The sequence below is a fragment of the Mya arenaria genome, chromosome 15, assembly GCF_026914265.1.
Source record: "Mya arenaria isolate MELC-2E11 chromosome 15, ASM2691426v1".
NCBI classification, from domain to species: Eukaryota; Metazoa; Mollusca; class Bivalvia; order Myida; family Myidae; genus Mya; species Mya arenaria.
In genome coordinates, this window is record NC_069136.1 from 28,814,035 (window position 1) to 28,840,369 (window position 26,335).

General features: G+C 38.5%; 1 protein-coding gene across 2 annotated transcripts; it reads right to left on the reverse strand.

Moving 5' to 3' along the window:
- LOC128218798 (acyl-coenzyme A thioesterase 9, mitochondrial-like) lies at positions 1-26,063 on the reverse strand. 2 transcript variants are annotated; one of them, XM_052926493.1, is made up of 14 exons: positions 26,036-26,063; positions 21,589-21,722; positions 17,241-17,286; positions 16,708-16,901; positions 15,376-15,465; positions 14,846-14,949; positions 11,780-11,853; positions 11,379-11,446; positions 3,892-4,003; positions 3,473-3,563; positions 3,117-3,202; positions 2,502-2,589; positions 735-891; positions 1-309 (listed from the first exon to the last, which is right to left on the reverse strand). In XM_052926493.1, exons 2-14 carry the CDS (start codon positions 21,710-21,712, stop codon positions 266-268), a joined length of 1,278 nt encoding a protein of 425 aa, XP_052782453.1. In that variant the 5' UTR covers positions 21,713-21,722; positions 26,036-26,063; the 3' UTR covers positions 1-265. The 2 variants fall into 2 exon arrangements, with proteins under 2 accessions (XP_052782453.1, XP_052782452.1); XM_052926492.1 differs by lacking the exon at positions 26,036-26,063 and adding an exon at positions 25,548-25,691.
- Positions 26,064-26,335: the final 272 nt, after the last annotated feature.

Here is a 26,335-nt window from a genome sequence, read left to right on the forward strand (position 1 = left end):
TACTTATAGTCTTTTTTATTTAGACACTCCCCGACCGGGACGTCGTGAGACGACGACGACATTACCGACTGAGCTAGCCGGGCTAAACAAATACAGTGTGTTTAACCAACCCATAGAGGGCTGATGTATGTCCATTACATTTTATTGTTATCGCAACAAGTTTATGCTATATTACACGAATCTACATCGGCAGTTGAAGCAGTTACGCCTTAAAATGTCTACGACAGATTTTCCTGCACTCAAATTTTCCTCAGGTCGTTTTCTTTCAGCCGTCAAAGTGTCTCTTTCCGTCTAAATACAACATGGATTCTGAAAAAAGGAATTCCAAGGTAGCTGTTACCAAACAATTTTAACAATGCAAGTAACACTTTGCCTTAGTTGACGGTAATTGCGTCCATCTGAAAGTTTTAACCTGGCTTATCTTTTAGAAATATAGGCTAAAGGTTGTGATCAACAGTTGTTGCTAGGGCAATTAGAATATAGATGATTAAGATGGTATCGATGACTTGGTATCGCTTACGAGCTGCTAGACCTAAATTTTCACTCTAAGCGAATCATAACAAATAGGCTTGAAGCTCTAGGTACAACATGCTATTTAGATATTCTTGAAAGAATAAAGAATTTTAAAAGCTTTTTCCTTGAATCGATGAGAATCCATTAAGAATTCACATGTTTATACAAAAAACATTATAATCTGTTTTTAAAACCCAACACATCCAGTCCATCAAACGCACCTGCGTATGTCTTTGGGATGACTCGCGGCACCGACTGCTTGTCTCTGGTGTTGAACACGAAGTAGAAGTCGTTAGTAGTCTCCCTTGACTCGGACATCGGGTCCACAACCTCGGCGTGCACCTTGATCATCAGCCGTGTGTCAACCGTATACACAATCTACAAGTATATAATAAAAGTAGTTATGTTCACAATCACCACACTATTAATTAACCATCAGTCCGCTTTCTTAATTTTGACTTTACAGGTTATAATATTTGCGTTTAGGGAATTCGTCTTTAACCAAAAACGATTTTTCCTTATGTGTATTGTTTGTTGAATGTTGATATATGTGGCTCTCGTTTAGAGATTGTCGTCTTAGCGTTATGTTTCGTTTAGAGATTGCCGTCTTAGCGTTATGTCTCGTTTAGAGATTGCCGTCTTATAGCGGTGTGCGTCTCTCATTTAGAGATTGCCGTCTTAGCGTTATGTCTCGTTTAGAGATTGCCGTCTAATAGCGGTGTGCGTCTCTCTTTAGAGAAAGTCGTCTTATAGCGTTATGTCCCGTTTAGAGATTGTCGTCTTATAGCGGTGTGCGTCTCTCATTTAGAGATTGTCGTCTTAAAGCGTTATGTCTCGTTTAGAGATTGTCGTCTTATAGCGGTGTGCGTCTCTCATTTAGAGATAGTCGTCTTAAAGCGTTATGTCTCGTTTAGAGATTGTCGTCTTATAGCGGTGCGCGTCTCTCATTTAGAGATTATCGTCTAATAGCGTTATGTATCTCGCGTTTAGAGAGTGTCGTCTTACAGCGATATGTGTCTCTCGTTTAGAGATTGTCGTCTTTTGGTTATAGCGGTATGTGTATCTCATTTAGAGATTTTTGTCTTATTGCGTTATTTGTCTCTCGTTTAGAGATTGTCGTCTTATAGCGGAATGTGCCTCTCGTTTAGAGATTGTCGTCCAATAGCGTTATGTGTATCTCGTTAAGAGATTGTCGTCTGATAGCGTTATGTGTCTCTCGTTAAGAGATTGTCGTCTTATAGCTTTATGTGTCTCTCGTTAAGAGATTGTCGTCTTATAGCGTTATGTGTCTCGTTTAGAGATTTTCGTCTGAAAGCGTTGTGTGTCTCTCGTTTAGAGAGTGTCGTCTGAAAGCGTTGTGTGTCTCTCGTTTAGACATTGTTGTTTGATAGTGTTGTGTGTCTCTCGTTTAGAGAGTGTCGTCTGATAGCATTGTGTGTCTCTCGTTTAGAGATTGTCGTCTGATAGCGGTGTGTTTCTCTCATTTAGAGAGTGTCGTCTGATAGCATTGTGTGTCTCTCGTTTAGAGACTGATTGGTCGGTGTACATTTAACATGATCTTGGTTTATATTAGGCTAAAGGCTTCGTCCCTGTTTCTTTTTTAATTACAATTGACATGAACTGATTCTTAAGTTTTTGAATAGTTGCTTTTTGTGTCCACCATATACCAGTGTACTCAGATACAATGTGCGGGTCGAAATTAGTACGATGACGTTTTCCAAATAATCAAAACTATACCCTTTAAATATTGATCATTTCAGTCAAGTTAAACAATTTAATGTTTTGCTTGGGGAGCTATGGAGGAAATGTATATGTTTTGAGAACCATACAATTATACAACTAATAAAAGACTAGATGTAACCTTCAGTTTTTTTTCTGGATTATTTTACAAGTACACAAAATGGCATTACAATTGAAATAAAGCAAAACGAGTATATAACGTACAAGATATTTCTAATGAGTTTTAAATCTTTATAACAAACATTTACCTCAGAGGACAGGAACAGGAAGGAGCCAACTTCTACCGACTTCTTAAACGCAATATCGTCTACAACCTCGATGAGAGGTCGTCCTTTACTGCAACAAAGCAAAGTATCATTGGACGAGATGCAGTTGACATGGATCTGGCCCCAAATTCAAAAATAAATATTGTAAGTTCAAACTCAATAACAAATTATTATCTTATTTTCCAACTTTACTACCTACAATCGCTGAACATATAAGGTGTTTCTATTGATTAGAATCATATTCTCTCAGTATATTATATTAATATAGAAATAAGGGCAATAATGTAAACGAATGTTGTTTTAAAGCAAGATTTGCACATTTTAAATGTCATAAACTACATATTCACAAATATGACTAAAACAACATCTCATAGCAGTAAATGTTTAAAGCCTCCTACATAAACTAAGATAAGATTGTGTTCATGTTTGCAAAATAATGCAATTAAACAGTTTTGTTCTTGTGCTTCACCATTGAGACACTACACTGTAGCGCTACAAGACAGTTTTGATATACCTATGAGTTGTCCTACAATCTACTACACAATTACATCAGATATTTGATAAGCCAAAGCAATTCAATGTTTATGAACATCTTACCAAAAAAGTGATGCATTCGCATAGGCCAGTTCAAATGCCTTTCGCATAAGAAATCCGCCGAAAATCTTGTTGTAAAGGTTACGTTGCTGTAATTTGAAAATAAATATCACAATATACCTAATAGAATGTGAAAACACGGGCATTTTAACGTCAATAAGTTAAGGGACGCCTTCCAGGCCAAAATTCGTTTATCATGAATAATATGAACATAATGTGCAAAAAACGTCAACGTTGTTTGTAAGACTGAGAAATTCATACATAGTTTTCTATAAACAATATAAGACCTTTTTGGTAATTGTAACAATATGTGCATCATTATTACTACATTTGTAAGGGCATCCAATCACATCCTTTACCTCAGGCATACATATGACCAGGTTTTTAAGAATAGTGTCTTCCATCCATACCGAGTCTTCGGGCTTCACACGAATCTTGAAAGTATGTGCCCTGAGGTGGGAACAGTAAACACTTTAACTCTAAAAATAAGCTAAATGTCACTTTATTAACGATTCATTCTCATCAACGAATATAATAAACCTTAGTAGTGTAACGATAGTAAATCAGAAAATATAACAAAACGAAATATTCATAACATGTAACATATTTATAAAAGTTTCTAAAAAAACTCATTTCATAGGCCTTAACATTGAGATTTACATTTATCTTTTTAATGGATATAATTGAACTTCAACTTTCTTCATTTATTTAACTTAGCGAACAACTAACATGTTTTAGAAAGTCCTAGAAAAGGACAAGTAATGAAGGATCTTCCTACTTGGGATCAAGGGTCTTAAGAAACAGGTCATGTATAAGAAGCCTTTCCTTCTCGTCAGGCGGCGTCTTCAACAGCGTCTTCTGACTCTCCAACATACGCTTAGCCTTCGTCTCTGAAATACCATTATAAACCGATGGCATTAACGAAGAAAATGTTATCCACCCCTCAAACTCTATGACAGTATTTTTTGGCCAAGACCTTGCATGGTCATTACTTCATTCGTGTATGTATTCAACGGCAAAGTAATGAATATTTGAGGATTCTTCATTATTTTGTTTCATTTCACGTACACAACAGGAAATATAACATAAATTATTCAACGTTACGCAATTTCGTCTTCAGTTTAAATTGTCAAGATTCCACAACATCGTATTCAGATTTGAGTAACAACAAGCCCGACCTATGACAAAGACAGAGGAGTATGCAGCAACTTTTACCTATGACAAAGACAGAGGAGTATGCAGCAACTTTTACCTATGACAAAGACAGAGGAGTATGCAGCAACTTTTACCTATGACAAAGACAGAGGAGTATGCAGCAACTTTTACCTATGACAAAGACAGAGGAGTATGAAACAACTTTTACCTGTGACACAGACAGAGGAGTATGCAGCAACTTTTACCTATGACACAGACAGAGGAGTATGCAGCAACTTTTACTTATGACAAAGACAGAGGAGTATGCAGCAACTTTTACCTATGACACAGACAGAGGAGTATGCAGCAACTTTTACCTATGACACAGACAGAGGAGTATGCAGCAACTTTTACCTATGACACAGACAGAGGAGTATGCAACAACTTTTACCTATGACAAAGACAGAGGAGTATGCAACAACTTTTACCTATGACAAAGACAGAGGAGTATGCAACAACTTTTACCTATGACAAAGACAGAGGAGTATGCAACAACTTTTACCTATGACAAAGACAGAGGAGTATGCAGAAACTTTTACCTATGACACAGACAGAGGAGTATGCAGCAACTTTTACCTATGACACAGACAGAGGAGTATGCAACAACTTTTACCTATGACAAAGACAGAGGAGTATGCAACAACTTTTACCTATGACACAGACAGAGGAGTATGCAGCAACTTTTACCTATGACAAAGACAGAGGAGTATGCAACAACTTTTACCTATGACAAAGACAGAGGAGTATGCAGCAACTTTTACCTATGACAAAGACAGAGGAGTATGCAGCAACTTTTACCTATGCCAAAGACAGAGGAGTATGCAGCAACTTTTACCTATGACAAAGACAGAGGAGTATGCAGCAACTTTTACCTATGACAAAGACAGAGGAGTATGCAGCAACTTTTACCTATGACAAAGACAGAGGAGTATGCAGCAACTTTTACCTATGACAAAGACAGAGGAGTATGCAGCAACTTTTATCTATGACAAAGACAGAGGAGTATGCAGCAACTTTTATCTATGACACAGACAGAGGAGTATGCAGCAACTTTTACCTATGACACAGACAGAGGAGTATGCAGCAACTTTTACCTATGACACAGACAGAGGAGTATGCAGCAACTTTTACCTATGCCAAAGACAGAGGAGTATGCAACAACTTTTACCTATGCCAAAGACAGAGGAGTATGCAGCAACTTTTACCTATGACAAAGACAGAGGAGTATGCAGCAACTTTTACCTATGACAAAGACAGAGGAGTATGCAGCAACTTTTACCTATGACAAAGACAGAGGAGTATGCAGCAACTTTTACCTATGACAAAGACAGAGGAGTATGCAGCAACTTTTACCTATGACAAAGACAGAGGAGTATGCAGCAACTTTTACCTATGACAAAGACAGAGGAGTATGCAACAACTTTTACCTATGACAAAGACAGAGGAGTATGCAGCAACTTTTACCTATGACAAAGACAGAGAAGTATGCAGCAACTTTTACCTATGACAAAGACAGAGGAGTATGCAACAACTTTTACCTATGACAAAGACAGAGGAGTATGAAACAACTTTTACCTATGACACAGACAGAGGAGTATGCAGCAACTTTTACCTATGACAAAGACAGAGGAGTATGAAACAACTTTTACCTATGACAAAGACAGAGGAGTATGCAGCAACTTTTACCTATGACAAAGACAGAGGAGTATGAAACAACTTTTACCTATGACACAGACAGAGGAGTATGCAGCAACTTTTACCTATGACACAGACAGAGGAGTATGCAACAACTTTTACCTATGACACAGACATATGAGTATGCAACAACTTTTACCTATGACAAGGACAGAGAAGTATGCAACAACTTCTACCTGACATAGACTAAAGAGTATGCAAAAACTTTTACCTGTAACACAGACAGGAGTATGCAACAACTTTTACCTATGACACAGACATAGGAGTACGCAACAACCCCTACCAGTATGCAGCAACTTTTACCTATGACACAGACAGAGAAGTATGAAACAACCCCTACCAGTATGCAGCAACTTTTACCTATGACACAGACAGAGAAGTATGAAACAACCCCTACCAGTATGCAGCAACTTTTACCTATGACACAGACAGAGGAGTATGAAACAACTTTTACCTGTGACACAGACATGGGAGTATGAAACAACTTTTACCTGTGACACAGACATGGGAGTATGAAACAACTTTTACCTATGACACAGACAGAGGAGTATGAAACAACTTTTACCTGTGACACAGACAGAGGAGTATGAAACAACTTTTACCTGTGACACAGACATGGGAGTATGAAACAACTTTTACCTATGACACAGACAGAGGAGTATGAAACAACTTTTACCTATGACACAGACAGAGGAGTATGAAACAACTTTTACCTATGACACAGACAGAGAAGTATGAAACAACTTTTACCTATGACACAGACATAGAAGTATGAAACAACTTTTACCTATGACGCAGACAGAGAAGTATGAAACAACTTTTACCTATGACACAGACAGAGAAGTATGAAACAACTTTTACCTATGACGCAGACAGAGAAGTATGAAACAACTTTTACCTATGACACAGACAGAGAAGTATGAAACAACTTTTACCTATGACGCAGACAGAGAAATATGAAACAACTTTTACCTATGACGCAGACATAGAAGTATGAAACAACTTTTAACTATGACACAGACAGAGAAGTATGAAACAACTTTACCTATGACACAGACAGAGAAGTATGAAACAACCCCTACCAGTATGCAGCAACTTTTACCTATGACACAGACATAGAAGTATGAAACAACTTTTACCTATGACAAAGACAGAGAAGTATGAAACAACTTTTACCTATGACACAGACAGAGAAGTATGAAACAACTTTTACCTATGACACAGACATAGAAGTATGAAACAACTTTTACCTATGACACAGACAGAGAAGTATGAAACAACTTTTACCTATGACACAGACAGAGAAGTATGAAACAACTTTTACCTATGACGCAGACATAGAAGTATGAAACAACTTTTACCTGTGACACAGACAGAGGAGTATGAAACAACTTTTACCTATGACACAGACAGAGAAGTATGAAACAACTTTTACCTATGACACAGACATAGAAGTATGAAACAACTTTTACCTATGACACAGACAGAGAAGTATGAAACAACTTTTACCTATAACACAGACAGAGAAGTATGAAACAACTTTTACCTATGACACAGACAGAGAAGTATGAAACAACTTTTACCTATGACACAGACAGAGAAGTATGAAACAACTTTTACCTATGACGCAGACATAGAAGTATGAAACAACTTTTACCTGTGACACAGACAGAGGAGTATGAAACAACTTTTACCTGTGACACAGACAGAGGAGTATGAAACAACTTTTACCTGTGACACAGACAGAGAAGTATGAAACAACTTTACCTATGACACAGACATAGAAGTATGAAATAACTTCTACCTATGACACAGACAGAGAAGTATGAAACAACTTTTACCTATGACACAGACAGAGAAGTATGAAACAACTTTTACCTATGACACAGACAGAGAAGTATGAAACAACTTTACCTATGACACAGACATAGAAGTATGAAACAACTTTTACCTATGACACAGACAGAGAAGTATGAAACAACTTTTACCTATGACACAGACAGAGAAGTATGAAACAACTTTTACCTATGACACAGACAGAGAAGTATGAAACAACTTTTACCTATGACGCAGACATAGAAGTATGAAACAACTTTTACCTGTGACACAGACAGAGGAGTATGAAACAACTTTTACCTATGACACAGACAGAGAAGTATGAAACAACTTTTACCTATGACACAGACATAGAAGTATGAAACAACTTTTACCTATGACACAGACAGAGAAGTATGAAACAACTTTTACCTATGACACAGACAGAGAAGTATGAAACAACTTTACCTATGACACAGACATAGAAGTATGAAATAACTTCTACCTATGACGCAGACATAGAAGTATGAAACAACTTTTACCTATGACACAGACAGAGAAGTATGAAACAACTTTTACCTATGACACAGACAGAGAAGTATGAAACAACTTTACCTATGACACAGACATAGAAGTATGAAACAACTTTTACCTATGACACAGACAGAGAAGTATGAAACAACTTTCATTTTACCTATGACACAGACAGAGAAGTATGAAACAACTTTTACCTATGACACAGACATGGGAGTACGCAACAACCCCTACCAGTATGCAGCAACTTTTACCTATGACACAGACAGAGGAGTATGAAACAACTTTCACCTGTGACACAGACAGAGGAGTATGAAACAACTTTTACCTATGACACAGACAGAGGAGTATGAAACAACTTTCACCTATGACACAGACAGAGGAGTATGCAACAACTTTTACCTATGACACAGACAGAGGAGTATGAAACAACTTTTACCTGTGACACAGACAGAGGAGTATGAAACAACTTTTACCTATGACACAGACAGAGGAGTATGAAACAACTTTTACCTATGACACAGACAGAGGAGTATGAAACAACTTTCACCTATGACACAGACAGAGGAGTATGCAACATCTTTCACCTATGACACAGACAGAGGAGTATGAAACAACTTTTACCTATGACACAGACAGAGGAGTATGAAACAACTTTTACCTGTGACACAGACATGGGAGTATGAAACAACTTTTACCTATGACACAGACAGAGGAGTATGAAACAACTTTTACCTATGACACAGACAGAGGAGTATGAAACAACTTTTACCTATGACACAGACAGAGGAGTATGAAACAACTTTTACCTGTGACACAAACAGTGAGGATGCAACAACCCCTACCTGTGACACAGACAGAGGAGTATGCAACAACTTCTACCTGTGACACAAACTCACTAGTGAGGATGCAACAATCCCTACCTGTGACACAGACAGAGGAGTATGAAACAACTTTTACCTGTGACACAGACAGAGGAGTATGAAACAACTTTTACCTGTGACACAGACAGAGGAGTATGAAACAACTTCTACCTGACAAGTACTGTATCTATGACACAGACTACTCAACAATCCCTATCTATAACCAACAGGACTAAGGAGTATACAAAAAACCTTATCTTCGACATGGACTTTGCAACAATCCCTAGCTTAAACACGCATCAAGCCTATGTTTGCCTTAGACCATGCAAAAACCCCAACCTATGACATAGACTAATGAGTACGGAAGAACCCCTACCTATGACATAGACTAATGAGTACGGAAGAACCCCTACCTATGACATAGACTAATGAGTACGGAAGAACCCCTACCTATGACATAGACTAATGAGTACGGAAGAACCCCTACCTATGACATAGACTAATGAGTACGGAAGAACCCCTACCTATGACATAGCCTAATGAGTACGGAAGAACCCCTACCTATGACATAGCCTAAAGAGTATCAAGAACCCCTACCTATGACATAGACTAATGACGTAGACTAATGAGTACGGAAGAATCCCTACCTATGACGTAGACTAATGAGTACGGAAGAACCCCTACCTATGACGTAGACTAATGAGTACGGAAGAACCCCTACCTATGACGTAGAGTAATGAGTACGGAAGAACCCCTACCTATGACGTAGACTAATGAGTACGGAAGAACCCCTACCTATGACGTAGACTAATGAGTACGGAAGAACCCCTACCTATGACGTAGACTAATGAGTACGGAAGAACCCCTACCTATGACGTAGAGTAATGAGTACGGAAGAACCCCTACCTATGACGTAGAGTAATGAGTACGGAAGAACCCCTACCTATGACATAGACTAATGAGTACGGAAGAACCCCTACCTATGACATAGACTAATGAGTACGGAAGAACCCCTACCTATGACATAGCCTAAAGAGTACGGAAGAACCCCTACCTATGACATAGACTAATGAGTACGGAAGAACCCCTACCTATGACATAGACTAATGAGTACGGAAGAACCCCTACCTATGACATAGACTAATGAGTACGGAAGAACCCCTACCTATGACATAGACTAATGAGTACGGAAGAACCCCTACCTATGACATAGACTAATGAGTACGGAAGAACCCCTACCTATGACATAGACTAATGAGTACGGAAGAACCCCTACCTATGACATAGCCTAATGAGTATGGAAGAACCCCTACCTATGACATAGCCTAATGAGTACGGAAGAACCCCTACCTATGACATAGACTAATGAGTACGGAAGAACCCCTACCTATGACATAGACTAATGAGTACGGAAGAACCCCTACCTATGACATAGCCTAATGAGTATGGAAGAACCCCTACCTATGACGTAGACTAATGAGTACGGAAGAACCCCTACCTATGACGTAGAGTAATGAGTACGGAAGAACCCCTACCTATGACATAGAGTAATGAGTACGGAAGAACCCCTACCTATGACATAGACTTATGAGTACGGAAGAACCCCTACCTATGACATAGACTTATGAGTACGGAAGAACCCCTACCTATGACATAGACTAATGAGTACGGAAGAACCCCTACCTATGACATAGACTAATGAGTACGGAAGAACCCCTACCTATGACATGGACTAATGAGTACGGAAGAACCCCTACCTATGACATGGACTAATGAGTACGGAAGAACCCCTAACTATGACATGGACTAATGAGTACGGAAGAACCCCTACCTATGACATAGACTAATGAGTATGGAAGAACCCCTACCTATGACATAGACTAATGAGTATGGAAGAACCCCTACCTATGACATAGACTAATGAGTATGGAAGAACCCCTACCTATGACATAGACTAATGAGTACGGAAGAACCCCTACCTATGACATAGACTAATGAGTACGGAAGAACCCCTACCTATGACGTAGAGTAATGAGTATGGAAGAACCCCTACCTATGACATAGACTAATGAGTATGGAAGAACCCCTACCTATGACATAGACTAATGAGTATGGAAGAACCCCTACCTATAACATAGACTAATGAGTATGGAAGAACCCCTACCTTCTCCCAGTTGGAACAGAGCCTCTTCCTCTGGGCCATCAGGTTGTAGGCGGTTTATCTCTGCGGCGCTGATGTTGGTAGAGGGGAAATAAATATTATATAACAAAAGGTATTTGAATGTGGGACTTACTGGGCAAAGTAAGCATTGCGAGTAACATACAAAGAAAATACAACAGAGGATTATCAAAGCATATTACAGCCATATATTGTGCATGAAAAAAGTTCATAAAGGTTCACAGTCACAACATTTTTGCATTGTGCAAACAGTCTCGTCAATATCAAAACTACATAAAAAATTAACAGGAACTTAACCAATGCTCTTCAAATAATTATTGGGAATGACATTGCTGAAGATCTCTTTTAGTTACAATATCTTGTTGAAAATTAGATATTGACCATACCTCTTTGTAGCAGGGTTTCTGGCCACCATGAGGAACTTTGCAGTCAACAGGTGTTTCCAAGTCTGCTCAATCTCCTGAAACATGAGCCACATGTCTAGCAAACTGGCAGTAATCAACAACATACATACATAAACATAGGTTCACAATAATGTACTAGTTCGAAATAACGTTCAATAATATGTACTCGAAATTGGGGTTCACCATCATTTTCATTCTGAATTTCACTTTGATGTTTCTTAAGCATACAGCATATACCAGACCTGTACCATTTGTGTTTGTTACGCATGTAAGCCATTGGTCGAATAATGAACAGGACCCTTAAATTTTTAATTCCAATTAATGTTCAATTGCTTCAAAGGGAAACATTTAAATAAACTAGTTCATCATCATCAAATCATCAACACAGAAACTATATGTGAAGCAAGTTATAGAACAATGGTTCAACACTAGCACACTGAGTGAATGGCATTGCTCCAATGGTGTTATTTGTCTTTACACAATAATGAAGACAAAATTGTCATCCAAGAAAAAAGAGAAAGCATTGTTATGATAAAAAGAAACAACTATTCCTCTGTCTTTCATGGCAGATATTTATTTTGTTTTAGTGCTGCTGCAATTAAAGATTGTATGAGCTATACCTGTCCTAAGCAACACTTCCAACATCTAGTCGTTCTGTTTGTCCAAAGACCGCCAAGTATTTAGTAAAACATATAAAGTATCTGCATTGCAAACATTTATCTTTGTTGTATTGTAAGATGATGCACACTACTGTTGTTTTAACCTGTTTTGGACACACAAGTTACAGGCATCAATAATCGTACAAGCGGTTGATCACAATCCGCCAAATCCTTAAAACAAATGATAGCTATAGTGACCTATAGGGTGATAGTGGATTATAAGGTGTAGGTGTCCAAGGCTCATCCAAGAGGTTGTTGGTTCGATCCAGACCAGGGATACTTTCTCATGACCTCATAAAATGGACACCAGCCCTGCTATCTACCCAGTGAATGGACTCAAAGGTGATTCTGTAAGCTTTCATCACATTCAAGACAAAATAAACAAGAGATGTTTGTCAAACATTATGCCCCCCCTGAGCGCCATGTTGTCAGGATTATATGGACAATTGAATGAAATATGCATGGACCGAAATGACAGCTGATTTGTTGCTGTTTTAAGATTATGACCATTAAAGTGTGAGGATGAAGTGTGTTATGACCGTCATGACCTTTGACTCTATGAACTCAAAATCCAGAGTCATTAGCTGGTCACCAGAAACCTAAATGTCAAGTTTGAGGGCCATGGGTGCAGGCATTGTCAAGTTATCAAAAGACAAGTTTTTTTCGTTCAAGGTCACTGTGACCTTGACCTTTGACCCGATGACCCCTTAAATCATAAGGGGTCATCTACAAGTCAGATGCAACTCCAAATCAAGTTTGGAGGCCATGGGTTCAGGCATTGTTGAGTTATCACTCGGACAACCTTTTACCATTCAAGATCACTGTGACCTTGACCTTTGGCTCTATGAATCCTAAAATCAATAATGGTGATCTACTGGTCAGGCTTAACATCCATGTCAAGTTTAATGATCATAGGTTCAGGCATTGTCGAGATATCATTGGGGGAAGATTTGTTAACTTTTTTGCATTAAAGGTTACTGTGACATTGACCTTGGCCTGATGACCCCCAAAGTCGATAGGGGTCATCTACTTGGCAGGCCCAACCTTCATGTCAAGTTTAATGACCATAGGTCCAAGAATTGTCGAGTTTGCTTTCAAGGTCACTGTGACCTTGACCTTTGACCCCTAAAATCAATAGGGGTCATCTACAGATCAGGCCCAACCTTCAAGTCAAGTTTGAGGGCCATGGGTGCAGGCATTGTTGAGTTATCACTTGGACAACCTTTTATCATTCAAGGTCACTGTGACCTTGACCTTTGGCCCAATGACCCCTAAAATTAATAGGGACAATCTTCTGGCCAGGCTCAACCTCCAAATCAAGTGTGAGGGCCATGGGTGCAGCCATTGTCAAGTTAACACTCGGATAACCTTTTACCAGTCCAGGTCACTGTGACCTTGACCTTTGGCCCAATGACCCCTTAAATCAATAGGGACCATCTTCTGGCCAGGCCCAACCTCCAAGTCAAGTTTGACGGCCATGGGTGCAGGCATTGTCGAGTTATCACTCTGACAACCTTTTACCATTCCAGGTCACTGTGACCTTGACCTTTGGCCAGATGACCCCCAAAAACCATAGGGGTCATCTCCTGGTCAGGCCAATTCTCCAAGTCAAGTTTGAGGGCCATGGGTGCAGGCATTGTTGAGTTATTCGGAAAACCTTTTACCATTCAAGGTCACTGTGACCTTGACCTTTGGCCCAATGACCCCCCCAAAACAATAGGGGTCATCTACTGGTCAGGCCCAACCTACAAGTCAAGTTTGAGGGCCATGGGTGCAGGCATTGTTGAGTTATCACTCGAACAACCTTTTACCATTCAAGGTCACTGTGACCTTGACCTTTGACCCATTGAGCCCAAAAAACAATAGGGGTCAGCTACTGGTCAGGCCCAACCTCCAAGTCAAAATTAAGGGCCATGGGTGCAGGCATTGTCACGTTATCACTCGGACAACCTTTTACCATTCAAGGTCACTGTGACCTTGAACTTTGGCCTGATGACCCCCAAAAACAATAGGGGTCATCTACTGGTCAGGCCCAACCTCCATGTCAAGTTTGAGGGCCATGGGTGCAGGCATTGTTGAGTTATCACTCGGACAAGCTTTAAAATTATTTTACCATTAAAGGTCACTGTGACCTTGACCTTTGATCTGATGACCCCCAAAATCAATAGGGGTCATCTACTGGTCAGGCCCAACCTTGTGAAGTTTGATGACCATACGTCCAGGAATTGTTGAGTTATCACTCGGACAAGCTTTGGTCTACCGACGGACCGACCGACCGACCGACCGACCGACCGACCGACCGACATACCGACATGCCTGTGCAAAGCAATATACCCCTCTTCTTCGAAGGGGGGCATAATAATGAGTATAAACTAAATATTTGCCCTACCTGGTCAAGGTTCATAGTGATCTCCATAGATGACCTCCCCGCCCATGTCACCTGGCCAGTCATCATGATGTCCCTGTCTGGCACTATGCTCTCCTGGCTCAGGTCTGGGTAAGATATTTGCAGTCAGTGTATGTAGCATTGTCTATAATGTCATCAATGGTTTAACATTTAACTTCATAACTCATTGTGCACTTCACTGACGGGTCAAACTGTCAATAACCTGTGCTCTACAAATCTGTTTGCTTGATACATGTAAATGTTATAATCTATATTGAAAAGTCTGGTTGAGGTACCTTAAACATAGAGACACTTAGTTTTACTATATCCTCATTTTGTTGATTGGAGAGTGGATATTGTTTAAGTGGGTTTGAGAAATGTTTTACAGGGGTAATTCTTTGAGTTCTGAATACCTGTTTTACAAAATCTATACCAGTATTTGTTGATATGAATAATACTCGAGTACAACTCGCTACTTAAATGACACTTACCTATCATATGCAAAACATTTAACATCAAGATAAATACCACACCTATTCTGTCCACAAGAGCTGTCACAATGCTGAGTGGAGATTTCTCATTGGTCCCTGTAGCACCAAGGGTGTGTGTGTAACTAATGGCAACTGAAATGTATTGGACAAAATACAATTAGCTTTGAAGCTTTCCCTTAAATTGCATTCAAATATTTCCAAATTTTCATGTGGTAGAAATAATATCTAAAATGAAATGTAAATAAGATTTCTAATCAAAGATGCATTGCATACCGTGTACTTTCACTTTCCTTAAACACCACAACAACCTTCAAAGTGTTTTACTCAAAAGTGAGAATTAATTTCAAATTCTAAAATAACTAGAGCTATCACTGAAGGTGATTAATACCCCCGAACGCCGCCACTCATTATGATTTATCATTGTATGAAGTTTTATGAAATTCCATCTTGTAGTTTTCAAGTTTTACTGTGCGGACAAAAGTTTGACAAAAAAACACAGAAAAAGGCAATAACTCTGTAATTTGCTAAAATAGTGTAATGTTTCATGTACACTGAACTCCTTCTCATTGTGCTGTACCATTGTACAAAGTTTTATTACATTCCATCCGGTAGTTTTCAAGTTATGCTCCGGACAAGAATTAAGTAACAAAGGGCAATAACTCTGTAATTGGCTGAAATAGAATTGCGGTTCCTGTACACTGCACTCCCTCTCATTATGACCTATCACTGTATGAAGTTCTATTAAATTCCATCCAATAGTTTTCAAGTTATGCTTCGGACAAGAAAAAGTAACAAAGGGCAGTAACTCTGTAATTAGCTGAAATAGTGTTATGATTCTTGTGCACTGCACTTTCTCTCATTGTGCTTTACCATTGTATTAAGTTTCAATAAATTCCATCAAGTAGTTTGCAAGTAAATGTCTGGAAAAAAATGACAGCAAAAAAAACAAATAAAGGGCAATAACTCAGTAATTAGCTAAAGTAGAGTTATAGTTCTTAAACACTGCACTTCCTCTCATTGTGCTTTACCATTGTATGAAGTTCCAATCAATTCCATCCAGTACTTTTCAAGCTATACTCCGGACAATAAAAGTAACAAAGGGCAATAACTCAGTAATAGGCATGAATAGAGTTATGGTTATTGTACACTGCACTTTCTCTCATTATGCTCTACCATTGTATGAAGTTTAATCCAATTCCATCCAGCAGTTTTTAAGTTATGCTCCGGACAAGGTTAATTGCAACGGACCGACCGACAAACCGATGGACGGACCAACCGACCGACCGACCACAGGGTGACTCCAATATACCCCCTTCAAACTTCGTTTGTCGGGGGTATAACAAGCAGAATATTATATATGAGAAAAAACCTTACCTGCAAACGTGTCAAGATCCTCCAGAATACGTCCAAAGCGTATACCATTGTAGAAGTTGATGTATTTCTCCTTCAGCCCTGGGTTGGAGCCAAGAGGTATGACAGCCTTCCGATGGCTGTACGACATAGACCTTGCTGGAAGCTTGTCCTGAGATGTGACTGCTGGAGCAGGGCTCTCCTCTTGGGTTTTAGTCCTCATGAAATGAAATAACAACAAATCATGCTGGTTTAATGTGTAATTTAGGTATAAATGATAAAGCACAAACTCATCACAATAATGCAATGGAAAATTCAACAAAACTGTGACCTTGTGTAATGTCAATGGGTCCAAGAACAAAGCCCAAGTGAGACAGGATTATGGTGAACATGTTAATAAATGGTAAGAATTTCCGACTGTAATGTTCACAAGAGTTATTCTTGTTAATGAAATGTCAGTCTTGGTTTCTACTAATATTCATACGTTTAGCAAGTAACACAGAAAATGTACTAACACTACTTTGTCAAATTATTGTTATATGACAACAGTAAATTACCCCCATATTTTCTGTGCACCAACAAGCAGTTTCAACTCTTCCCTAGCTGGAAAGAACAAACACAAACATGATGACACAATTAAAAACAAACTAGACACACACATATTTAACTAATAGAAACGAAGTTTCTATTTCGGACTCACTTCCTTGAGAAATGAGTAAGTAAATCCTTGAATCGAGGATGGACAAATCTATCATTGCTTAACATTAATGAAGTTAATCCCAACATGTATTACTTCTGTTTAAATAAACAGTACCTTCAAATAATATATTTTTATACTACCCTACTAAATAGAACCTGTTTCTATATCACCACACTAGATAGTACATATTCCTCTACCACTCTGCTAGAAAGTACATATTCCTCTACCACTCTGCTAGATAGTACATATTCCTCTACCACTCTACTAGATAGTACATATTCCTCTACCACTCTACTAGATAGTACATATTCCTCTACCACTCTACTAGATAGTACATATTCCTCTACCACTCTACTAAATAGTTCATATTCCTCTACCACTCTGCTAGACAGTGCATATCCCTCTACCACTCTGCTAGACAGTGCAAATCCCTCTACCACTCTGCTAGACAGCGCATATCCCTCTACCACTCTGCTAGACAACGCATATCCCTCTACCACTCTGCTAGACAGCGCATATCCCTCTACCACTCTGCTAGACAGTGCATATCCCTCTACCACTCTGCTAGACAGCGCATATCCCTCTACCACTCTACTAGATAGTTCATATTCCTCTACCACTCTACTAAATAGTTCATATTCCTCTACCACTCTGCTAGATAGTACATATCCCTCTACCACTCTACTAAATAGTACATATTCCTCTACCACTCTGCTAGATAGTACATATCCCTCTACCACTCTGCTAGACAATGCATATCCCTCTACCACTCTGCTAGACAGTGCATATCCCTCTACCACTCTGCTAGACAGCGCATATCCCTCTACCACTCTGCTAGACAGCGCATATCCCTCTACCACTCTGCTAGACAGTGCATATCCCTCTACCACTCTGCTAGACAGTGCATATCCCTCTACTACTCTGCTAGACAGTGCATATCCCTCTACCACTCTAGTGCATATCCCTCTACCACTCTGCTAGATAGTACATATCCCTCTACCACTCTGCTAGACAGTGCATATTCCTCTACCACTCTAGTGCATATCCCTCTACCACTCTGCTAGACAGTGCATATTCCTCTACCACTCTACTAGATAGTTCATATTCCTCTACCACTCTACTAAATAGTTCATATTCCTCTACCACTCTGCTAGATAGTACATATCCCTCTACCACTCTACTAAATAGTACATATTCCTCTACCACTCTGCTAGATAGTACATATCCTCTACCACTCTGCTAGACAGTGCATATCCCTCTACCACTCTGCTAGACAGCGCATATCCCTCTACCACTCTGCTAGACAGCGCATATCCCTCTACCACTCTGCTAGACAGCGCATATCCCTCTACCACTCTGCTAGACAGCGCATATCCCTCTACCACTCTGCTAGACAGCGCATATCCCTCTACCACTCTGCTAGACAGCGCATATCCCTCTACCACTCTGCTAGACAGCGCATATCCCTCTACCACTCTGCTAGACAGCGCATATCCCTCTACCACTCTGCTAGACAGCGCATATCCCTCTACCACTCTGCTAGACAGCGCATATCCCTCTACCACTCTGCTAGACAGCGCATATCCCTCTACCACTCTGCTAGACAGCGCATATCCCTCTACCACTCTGCTAGACAGTACATATCCCTCTACCACTCTGCTAGACAGTGCATATCCCTCTACCACTCTGCTAGACAGTGCATATCCCTCTACCACTCTGCTAGACAGCGCATATCCCTCTACCACTCTGCTAGACAGTGCATATCCCTCTACCACTCTGCTAGACAGTGCATATCCCTCTACCACTCTGCTAGACAGTGCATATCCCTCTACCACTCTGCTAGACAGTACATATCCCTCTACCACTCTGCTAGACAGCGCATATCCCTCTACCACTCTGCTAGACAGTACATATCCCTCTACCACTCTGCTAGACAGCGCATATCCCTCTACCACTCTGCTAGACAGCGCATATCCCTCTACCACTCTGCTAGACAGCGCATATCCCTCTACCACTCTGCTAGACAGTACATATCCCTCTACCATACTGCTAGACAGTGCATATCCCTCTACCACTCTGCTAGACAGCGCATATCCCTCTACCACTCTGCTAGACAGTACATATCCCTCTACCACTCTGCTAGACAGCGCATATCCCTCTACCACTCTGCTAGACAGTGCATATCCCTCTACCACTCTGCTAGACAGTACAACTTCCTCTACCACTCTGCTAGATAGTACATATCCCTCTACCACTCTACTAAATAGTACATATTCCTCTACCACTCTGCTAGATAGTACATATCCTCTACCACTCTGCTAGATAGTACATATTCCTCTATCACTCTGCTAGATAGTGTATATTCCTCTACCACTCTACTAGATAGTTCATATTCCTCTACCACTCTACTAGATAGTACATATCCCTCTACCACTCTACTAAATAGTACATATTCCTCTACCACTCTACTAGATAGTACATATTCCTCTACCACTCTACTAAATAGTTCATATTCCTCTACCACTCTGCTAGATAGTACATATTCCTCTACCACTCTACTAGATAGTTCATATTCCTCTACCACTCTGCTAGATAGTACATATTCCTCTACCACTCTACTAGATAGTTCATATTCCTCTACCACTCTACAAGATAGTACATATTCCTCTACCACTCTACTAGAAAGTACATATTCCTATACAACTCTCCTAGCAGTACATATTTCTTTTACTTTCGTATTAAAAAGACCATTTGTCGATAAAAAAATGCCATTTAAGTTATTTTTTATCACTGTAATTATTTCTCAGTGTGTGTGAGTGAGGTTCTGTTCACATTGCACACTAAAACATGTTTTCTTATTTAAAATGTGACATTTATATTACTTACTTGATAATAAACAAGAGCTGTCACAGAGACAGCGCGCTCGACTATTCCGCCGCTTTTCAATGTAAGGATTGAAAAGTTTTGGCGAAACATGCATGGATCACTGTTAGATTAGATTTCAATGCAATTGACATGGTGTGCTGAGATATTAACATAAATGTGGTTCCATGCAAAATATAAACGAGAATTTCTAAGTCTAATAATAAAGGGCCATTATTTGCAAAATACAGTAATCTAACTTGGTTTTAATTAAAATGGGTGGTTGAATACCATTGTATAAAGTCTCAATGCAATACATCAAGTAGTTGCTGAGATATTATCCTATGTGTTCTAAAATGCAAGACCTTAACCAGAATTTCTAAGTCACATAATAAAGGTGCAAAAATTATATATTATAAAAGATAGAGTTACCTTACTTGATACAATAAGAAGGTTAAATAGATGGGAGCCTGTGTGTATAGTTTCATTGCAATACATGATGTATTCGCTGAGATATTGACTTAAAAGTGGTTACATGCAAAACCTTAACCAGAATTTCTATGTCAAATAATAAAGGCCAATAATTTGCATTATATCCAAAAAAGTGTTGTCTGGGAATACATATCTAATGTTTCAATGCAATACATGATTCGCTGAGATATTGACTTAAATGTGGTTACATGCAAAACCGTAACCAGAATTTCTAAGTCGAATAATAAAGGGCAAATATTTTGCATTAAATGCAAACTAGAGTTATCTAACTTGGTAAATTAAGTAGGTTGGATGGTTGACTACCATTGTATAAAGTCTCAATGCAATACCTCAAGTAGTTGCTGAGATATTAACCTATGTGTGCTTACATGCAAAACCTTAACCAGAATTCTAAGTCGAATAATAAAGGGCAATTATTTGCATTAAATGCAAACTAGAGTTATCTAACTTGGTTTATTTAGTAGGTTGGATAGTTGAGTACCATTGTATCAAGTATCAATGCAATACCTCAAGTAGTTGCTGAGATATTAACCTATGTGTGCTTACACGCAAAACCTTAACCAGAATTTCTAAGTCGAATAATAAAGGTCTATAATTTGCATTATATTCAAATAATTGTTATCTAACTTCATTAATTTAGTATGTAAGATAGTTGGGAATACATATCCAAAGTTTCAATGCAATAACTGATGTATTTACTGAGATAATGACTTAAAGGTGCTTACATGCAAAACCTTAACCAAGGTGTGACGCCAACTCCGACGCCACCGCCGACGCCAACCCCAGGGTGAGTAGTATAGCTCTCCTTATTCTTCGAATAGTCGAGCTAAAAACAGATATTGAGCCCTTACTTTGTTGTATGGTAAGGAAACTGCCATCCTTTGTGCTGGTCAACAGAGTTCTTAAAATGAGTTTGTTCAATCTGTATGGTAGTCTAAGTGGGACTTTGAATCTTCTCAAATTCCCACACAACATTGTGAGAGACCTGAAACATAAGATATGCAGAATGAGAAAGCTGATTATAAATGCTGTTTATATTTAGGATGAAACCTGTTTTAGTAGATGTTATTCAGGTGCTTTAGAGGGTGGTAGGCAGTATGCTAAATTTTGCATTATTTAGTTTAATTTTATTTGTTAAACAGGTTTCCGTAGAATATGAAAAGGGGTTAAATGCTTATTCTATATAAGAATTAGGTATGCTGCATTACTCTTATATATTTAAAATAAAGTCCAAGAACGCTACAATGCATTTACGTGAGTTGACTTTGCAATCAACATGTCATTTGAAGGCAAAACTCTCAATGGTTCTTAACCTTGTTCAAGTAGAACAAATGGGACAGATTACAACATGAATAGCAGCAGAAACCAAGAGTAGCATTAAGGGAAAGCCAACCCATGCCTATGATTTTGTTGTTGATTTTTCAGTCAAGCAAGTTTTTCAGCCATAATTTTTAACCTTACTGTTCATATGTACATGTACTTATCGTGTCTCCCAACATGTGCACCATGTTTAATTGGAATATCTTGAATGGTTTTTAAGTTGTGGACAAGGTTTTTCACGTTGAAACTGTTGCTGATGCTAACATTACAAAGGCTATCACAATACCCCTACTCTTCTTCTTGAAATAGACAATCTTAAAATACATCTATCCTGCAACTGAATGAAACAGTGAAGTCTACAAGAATCAATATACAGTCGAAACTCGATGGCTCGATATTCTAGGGACCAGCCAAAATACTTTGTGACTCGAGAATATCGTGCCAAGCGGGATTGCTTACAGAATATTATTTTTTTTTATTTGTTACAAAAAGTCTTGTTTACCTCGTTTGTTATTGGCTAACTATCTCCGCAAGAGAAGAGTATTTACGGGACATTGTACAGTTCCTAACATGACTTATTCGATACTAGTATCTAGTAGCTAATGACACTTCCGAGCTAGAGCAAAAGAACAGATATCATCGTAAAACGTAAGTATGACTCGTTATTTTATCTAATATCACAATTATGAGGGCTTTTTTGAGAAATCGGGGAATGCAGCGCTATATAAATATGTTTAATCTTCACATGTATTTCGGTTATTTTGTAAACATATTGTTAATAGAGTTATAAAACCGATTCTCCCATCAAACACATGCATGTTTACAAACGAAAGTAGAACATTTCACCAATTTTCAGCTGAATTTCACTCAAGAAGTTTACATTTAAGATAAAACCTGAGTATTATCGAGTGCTTTTATTTTGTTGGGAATAAAAATGACCGTCTGTGTACTGGAATAAGCATATTATACTCTTTTTCTGGGTTGAGCTGGAGTAATACTGTACATCTTTTGCTCTAGCTCGGAAGTGTCATTGGCTCTTTTTTATACACAGCTCCTAAGAGAGCTGGAGCCACTGTTTCGCAGCTGTGCATTAGTCTGGTAAATCTTATTGGTGTTTGAATATAAGACGGCAGCGTAATAGCAACATGATGATGGTATATGTTGTAAAACATTACAAGTCAGTAATCTAGTCTACGTTGTTCAAGTGAGCGCCAACCAAGACTTTCCTGCATGTTTGTAACACTGGAGAGAGGGGAGAAGTCATGTTTAACTCAACAAATAGCCCGACATTGAACCATTTCAATTTTATTGGTGTTTGATTTTGTGTGTGGGTGCCAAATTGTGCTTGCATATATTCTAACTGTGGGTTTTGTAAGCTAAAGTCCTGACACTTTCTGTTTTTGTTTTTTATGTTTCTTTTAATGAAGTTGAGAGTATTATTTCCATTGATGGTAATTCTTGAAATATGAGTGTTCCAGGTGAGATCTGCTGATATATCAACACCAAGATATATTCAGTACTTGAGACTGGCGACTGGCTCTAGGATCTGGCCATGGAGTATATATGGATTTCTGATGATATGCTTATTCCTTGTTATGTGCAAAACTTGACACCTGGAGGGATTAAACTCCATATCCCAATCATTTTCCCATAATTCCAGTTGTTTGAGATCATTTTGAAGGATAGCACAGTCAGAGGGAGAATTGATGGTAAGATAAACAGCAGTGTCATCTGCAAAAAGTCAAACTTGTGATTTGATACTAGAAGGGAGGTTATTTATATAAATCAGGAAAAACAAGGGACCCAGTACAGAGCTCTGAGGTACACCAGATGTTACGGGTACTTCTCCAGAATGATCACCATCCAAGACTACTGTCTGACTTCTATGCTGGAGAAATATGATAACAAATATACCTGTTTTTACATTTTGCATACATTATGCTGTGAAAAGGTTAGTCATATCTTTTGTTAATTTTTCATAAATTCATTGCATTTTAATTCATTCACCGAATCGGTATTTAATTAATTGCAGTGTACGAAATTCGGATTTGATTCCACTAGCCCATTCGGGCTACCAGATAGGAAATTTTACTAGCCCAAAACCAATTTCACTAGCCCAAACTTAAATACTATAAAGTATCACTTGTTCATAATAATTTTTGGAAGTTTAAATACGATTCCACAAAGATTCTGATCACCTAATCAAGCACACTCATACAGTTTCAATAAATGTTCCCCAATCTGAACAATATGTCAATAATAAATTATAGTCATACATATATTAGTGATGTCATCAAAAGTTCAGTAACTAATAAAGTTTTCAAAAAGGTGATAAAAAGAGAAAAATATTTTCTGAACATATCATTTATTAAATGGAAAGAATTATGCATGTACTTTAAGTTCCATTATCCAATGCATCCTTGTCAAATCCGACATCAACTATCAATTGTGCAATGACATTTTTCTCTTTTCAACTTTCAGTTTCACTTTCAAGTTTCGGAAGAAACACAAAAATATATCGATGTTTATATTGCCAATATTCCTATAATTGTTCTTTAAAATAAATGGCAAAGCAATTCGAAGGTATAAAATAGAACCTTACTCTACTGTACACTGACAACGAGTACTATATCCGACAGTTTTCCTTTCACTTTGATTAAATTTGTCAGGAAGTAAACGGGCACCTGTTTTCTGCGCATTTAAGACGATGTTTGTAGAATGGTTATTTTGTGTTCGCATTAAAAACTTAAATATCTTTCTTTTTATTTTAGCAAATAAATGAAATATATTTAAACAAAATAAATAAAATATCAATGTTGATATTGCTATTTTAGCATTGTTGATTTGCATTATCATCGAAGTTGTCGAAACTGCCGATGTTATCCGTTAATTTACATAATGGGTGGAATTATTGACGTCATAGAGTTTGACTGCGGCTATAAATAGACACACTTACTGCTTAGAAACTGATCGATAATAACTTGTCACTTCAGGCGTTAATCAATTTTGACATGTGTTAATATTCATTGTTTAAATAAACAAACATTCAGCACATGGCTTGAGCAGAGCAATTAGCTTTTTGATCATCGTAAATTTCGGCGAATCAGACTTCGCCGTTGTCAAGGCGACTTAATCGCTCCAGTCGCCTTGAAGAGCGCATTCTTCAATAATAAGGTTTTGTGTATAAAAAATATGATGTGTTTCGCGTTTAATTGGTATACATGTTGTTTTTTTTAATCACATTAGGAAAGTACAGTAGCCCGGTCGGGCTAGTTTCTGTACCGCGAATTTCGAACACTGTAATTGGGAAAATATCATGCACTTTAGGGGAAAATGAACACTTTTTCGCTACAGTAGGGGAAATGCCTTAAGAAGGCAGTTAATTGCACAAAAGAATCACTGATGAAAAACTGCTTGTGCTGACTTACTAAACAATAACACACTGCGAAAAAAGTTTGATTTCTCAAAAATATTTATTTGGGAAGATTACCTGATACTGTACAAAGGTCTGATCAAGCGGAAGTTTTCATACAAGTTTGGTTGATAGAAACAGTAAATACTACTCTGCTAGTGTTAGCTGCAGTATTTTAGCTCAACATCATATTTATTGTTTTGTTTACATGGTCAATTTAGTAATAAGGGAAGCAACCCTACCAGGGTATGACTAGACAGGTGATGCTATTTCCCGGTCTCCGTTTTCAAAATTATACAGTAACTATCGACCGTGATTTGGAAGGTGTGAATGACCTTGAAATATTAGATTGCATTTGAATAAAGATGACAAGAATCAATTATGTTCTCAACTTCTGTATCCGTCATACTCCAAACATTTTTCATTGAAAATGCAAAATCCGAGTCAAGGAGCTTCAGATTAATTATTTACCATCCAAAAACTCACTCTCTTGTTGAATATTTATTATAGGTTTGAGATCAAGATTAAAATTCTATAAGCCACTTTCAATAAATAGTAACACTAACAGAAGGCTTTCCCACCTGGCAATACTGCTGCTTTCTATATCATGTGACGTTGAGTTGAACCCAGCAGTGCGTTCAGTAAGGCGAGCGTTTACAAAACGCTCGCAAACGTTTTGTTTTGTATCTCTGTTGCAACGCAGCGCATACACATTAAGCGGGAAACCAAACAGCAAACGCTCGCCGCAAACATCTTTACTGAACGCGTTGCAGGTCCAGACTTCCCATGTGGATCCTGTGGAAACGAGGTCTTGGACTCCGATCATGCTGTTGAATGCAACACTTGGTTCCACATAACATGTCAAA

Bases quoted from the DNA above. Each gene is read 5' to 3' on its own strand.
- LOC128218798 (XM_052926493.1), bottom strand. From the start codon at position 21,712: ATGTTGTGTGGGAATTTGAGAAGATTCAAAGTCCCACTTAGACTACCA. The intron at 16,902-17,240 runs GTAATTTACTGT...TCATTTCATGAG, and splicing joins GGTGCACAGAAAATATGGGG to GACTAAAACCCAAGAGGAGA. The intron at 15,466-16,707 runs GTAAGGTTTTTT...AATACATTTCAG, and splicing joins GGATCTTGACACGTTTGCAG to TTGCCATTAGTTACACACAC.